The sequence below is a fragment of the Neophocaena asiaeorientalis genome, unplaced genomic scaffold (assembly GCF_003031525.2).
Source record: "Neophocaena asiaeorientalis asiaeorientalis breed wild unplaced genomic scaffold, Neophocaena_asiaeorientalis_V1.1 scaffold143, whole genome shotgun sequence".
Classification (NCBI taxonomy): Eukaryota; Metazoa; Chordata; class Mammalia; order Artiodactyla; family Phocoenidae; genus Neophocaena; species Neophocaena asiaeorientalis.
In genome coordinates, this window is record NW_020175536.1 from 3822407 (window position 1) to 3826096 (window position 3690).

Sequence of the window (3690 nt, forward strand, 5' to 3'; positions counted from 1 at the left end):
GTGTAAGCTAAAGGGAAAGAGACAGAAATGTAAAATATAGAAGAGAGAGAAGGAACTTGATGGAGGAAAGTTCTGTGAGAGCAGGAGAGGAAGAGAGAGAAAATACAGGGATGAACATTGGTGAGGTCTGGGCTGGGGATGAGTGACAGGGGCGGGCACAAGGAAAAGTCCTCAGAGCCTGAAGTGTGGCGGGCCCCAGAAAGCACACACCAAGAAATATGAAATGCCACCAGTGCCACGCAATGTGTGAGGCTCTGGAAACATAGCAAAGAGTGCAACACACACCTGGCCTTACCTTCTAAGTTGGGGCAGTGCCCTGAATCTGCCCCCCATCTTCCCTCCATCCCTTCCTGTCTGCCCTGCTCTAGTGCCATCTCTAAAAAAGTCAACCCAAAGCACGAGCAACAGAACCTGAAGACAGGGGAGTCCCTCCCTCAAAAAGGACAGTTAATCTAACCACCTACCCCGCTGTCAGGAACATCCCTGTTATGAATGATGAGAGTCTGCTGCACAGAGAAACTGGGTTTGTAATAGTCAAGTAGAGGATACTGACACCTGCTAAGAATGCTGCTGGGACTTTAATATGGGCTGTGTGCCTTAGTCATCGGAAATACACATGTTCTCATTGTCACAGCCCTATTTTCTTAATAACGATGAATTAAGGAACCAGACTCAATTACAGAAAGCTCTAAGATAAATGTTTCTTAAAGTAAGTCCATACTCTTCAGTAAGAGAAGACCTGATTAATAGTGGAATGGGTGCTAACTCTTCAAACTGCTGTAGGTTTTCAGGCATCTTTTGAAATCTCAATCTGCCAAAGTATTTAGTTTACATTAATACTATGATTTTTCATAGTATGTATGACTATCATCAATAAAGCCATGGGTCAAATAAAAATTGGTTGTGTGACCGGAACAGCCTTTAATGAATGTGTCAGGAATTAATATCATTTAGATAAAGTGTTAAAATTTTTTCTGGTGCCCGGCTGTAGCAGACTCAAAGGGAGTTAGGAAGGATAAGACACACGGTGTGCCAGCAATTTAACAAGCTCATTACCCACCCAGGCCAAATCAATAAGGTTTCCATGAACTTCGCTAGGACAGCAGAAGAGGCCAGCCCTCCTCGGGACGGAGGAGGGGAGAATAAGCTTGTCTCCTTCAGGCAAAAGGAAGAAGCACCCTCAACCTTCAGCCACCCCGCCCGTGGTAGGCAGCCCACCGGGTCTCCTCTAAACACCCTGCTAGTCAGGAAGAGAGGCCCTGCCTCCTCCTTGCCTCCCTGGGCAGGAAATGAATTCTTGTGGCTGCTACAAAAGGGCGATACGATGGAAATACTAAATACAGCTTTCTGATAGTAACCGGCTCTTTCCTAGGAGTTAAGCCTCTACTCAAAGGACACAATAATATCTTGAAAAAGTTACTGCAGATAATGCGAGCATCCACTACTGAAATGACTGAGTTAGAAAGCTTACTTTTTTTCTTCCAGTTTTATTGAGATATAATTGACATCCAGCTCTGTATAAGCTTAAGGGGTACAGCATGATGATTTGACTTATATATACCATGAAATGATTACCGCGATAAGTTTAGTGAACATCCATCATCTCATATAGACACAAAAAGAAATAGAAAAAAAGACATTTTTCCTTGTCATGAGAACTAGGATCTACTCTCTTAACAACTTTCATACGTAACACACAGCAGAGTGAGTCATATGTGGCCTGTTGTACATTACATCCCTAGTACTTAGTTATCTTGTAACCGGAAGTTTGCCCCTTTTGACTGCCTTCTCTCAGTTCCCTCTCTCCTCAGCTCCTGCCTCTGGTAACCACAAATCCACTCTTTGTCTATGAGTTTCTTTCTTTGTTTTTGAAGTATAATTAACCTATAACAGTATGTTAGTTCCTAGGGCACAATACAGGGATTCGATGCTTCTTAACATTTCAAAATGATCACTATGATAAGTCTAGCTACCATCTGTCACCATACAGTTACTTTTTCTTAATAATATGAAGTTTCCAATATTATGCACAGAAGCTCACATTTTTATTTTTTGTTTGTTCTTTAGATAAAAATCATGGAGTCACAGGGCCACATAAAAAATATATAACAATTTGTTTAAAATAGCCTTTCTGAATGGTCAGCCTCCTTAGAAAAGCATGTTTAAGCTATATAGTTGGCTTTCTGCTATCTTTTCATTTTAATTCACTCTAATATTTGAGTTGCCTCCAAGACCCAAACTGGGAAATGACAAATTGACAAACAGGTCATTGAGCTTCTCCCCAAGCTGGAATGGTCAGTGTGCTCCAGTGACCCTCAGGGCCAGAGTTTAGGGACTCCTTCCCTCTGGTTTTGTTCCCTGGCACACCTGAGTATGGGAAAGTTGAAATGAGAGTGGACTGAAAGGGAAAAAATATTCTCAGGATTGCAACACTATTTTGCCAAATCACTATTTTAACCTTCGTTTAGTCCTACGCATTCCCCGTCTTCATTAGAGACCACAGTTATAGCAAAACAATTTAGTTCCATCCAAGCAGAGGCTGCAGATGTCTGCTTTTGGCACTCTCTTGTTTGGAGCCAAGATGAAGAGATAAGTCTAGGACGAAAATTCACTGGAGCGTTTCCATTCATTCACTCATTGTCTCAGCAAATATTTCCTAAGCACCTGCTGCGTGAACCACAGTGCTTGGCAGGCGATGGAGGTGTTGAAGATGGTGAGATTTCTGTGGCCAGGGAGGGGCACCATGGGGACCCGCCCACACTGGAGCGCCTTGGAGAGCTATGGCTTCCAGCTGCTTGGATTTCCACAGCGCCCCGGTCTGCCAAAAAGTGCGCAAGAAAAACTTCGCCCGATTCACGCTGGTGCTGATGCGCCAAGTGCTTCCCGGTCCACTTGCTAGAGCTGCAAGTCGGGGAAAGGCAGCAACTCACCCTAACTTTTGAGTTCAAGAACAAACTCGGGGACTGGTGAGAGAGAAGGGAACGCGGCGCGGGGCCCTGACGACGGACAGGATCAGGGTCAGGGGCAAGACCAGACACCAGAGAGGGGCCCGACGCAGCAGCGGGCGTGGCGCTCACCTGCGTTCCGGAGCTTGCGATTCCCGAGCACCCAGAGGATGACCAGGAGGTTGGCCACGATGGCCACCGCAGTGGTGACGATGAGCCTGGCGGACAGCGTGGGCGCCACCCAGCGCGGCCGGGGGGTCCTGGAGGGCCGCGCACCTCCTGCCCCAGTCCAGACCCGGCTCTCCGCTCGGCCGCCCGCCTCGCAGCAGTTGGCGAAGGAGGCGTTCTCGGGCATCGTGGACCCTCCCGCACCGCGCCAGCCACCACGCACCCGGTCTCTCTGCAGGCTGGGTGCGCAGTGCCAAGTCCGGCGCTCCTACCGCCCCCTTCCCTACCCAGTTCGCGCGGGCCAGGGAGAAGGCCAGTGGGGAGGGGCCTGGAAGAGATAAACATGGGCAAGGGACAGAGAAAAAACGTAGGAACGGGAGGAGGATTTGGGGTGCAGGCGTTGCCCAAGGAGCGCGTCCCCCGTCCCCCCACCGCTAGCTCAGGAGCAGCTGCGACGGCGCCGCTCCACACTGCCACCCGGAGCCCAGCACGTGCCTGGCCCAGTTCGGGCCTCAGTGCCTGAGCGCACCGTCAGAGAAACTGTGTTTAGGGACACCCATATTTTCGGACTAGAAAA

The 3690-nt window shown here is 48.4% G+C and overlaps 1 protein-coding gene across 1 annotated transcript in view; it reads right to left on the bottom strand.

Annotated features, from left to right (window-relative positions):
* The window catches only part of MTNR1B (melatonin receptor 1B), a 12897-nt gene extending 9597 nt beyond the window's left edge, over nt 1-3300 (bottom strand). Inside the window, 1 exon segment of the mRNA XM_024731285.1 lies at nt 3078-3300. Within this exon segment, the coding sequence (XP_024587053.1) occupies nt 3078-3300 (223 nt within the window).
* Nucleotides 3301-3690: the final 390 nt, after the last annotated feature.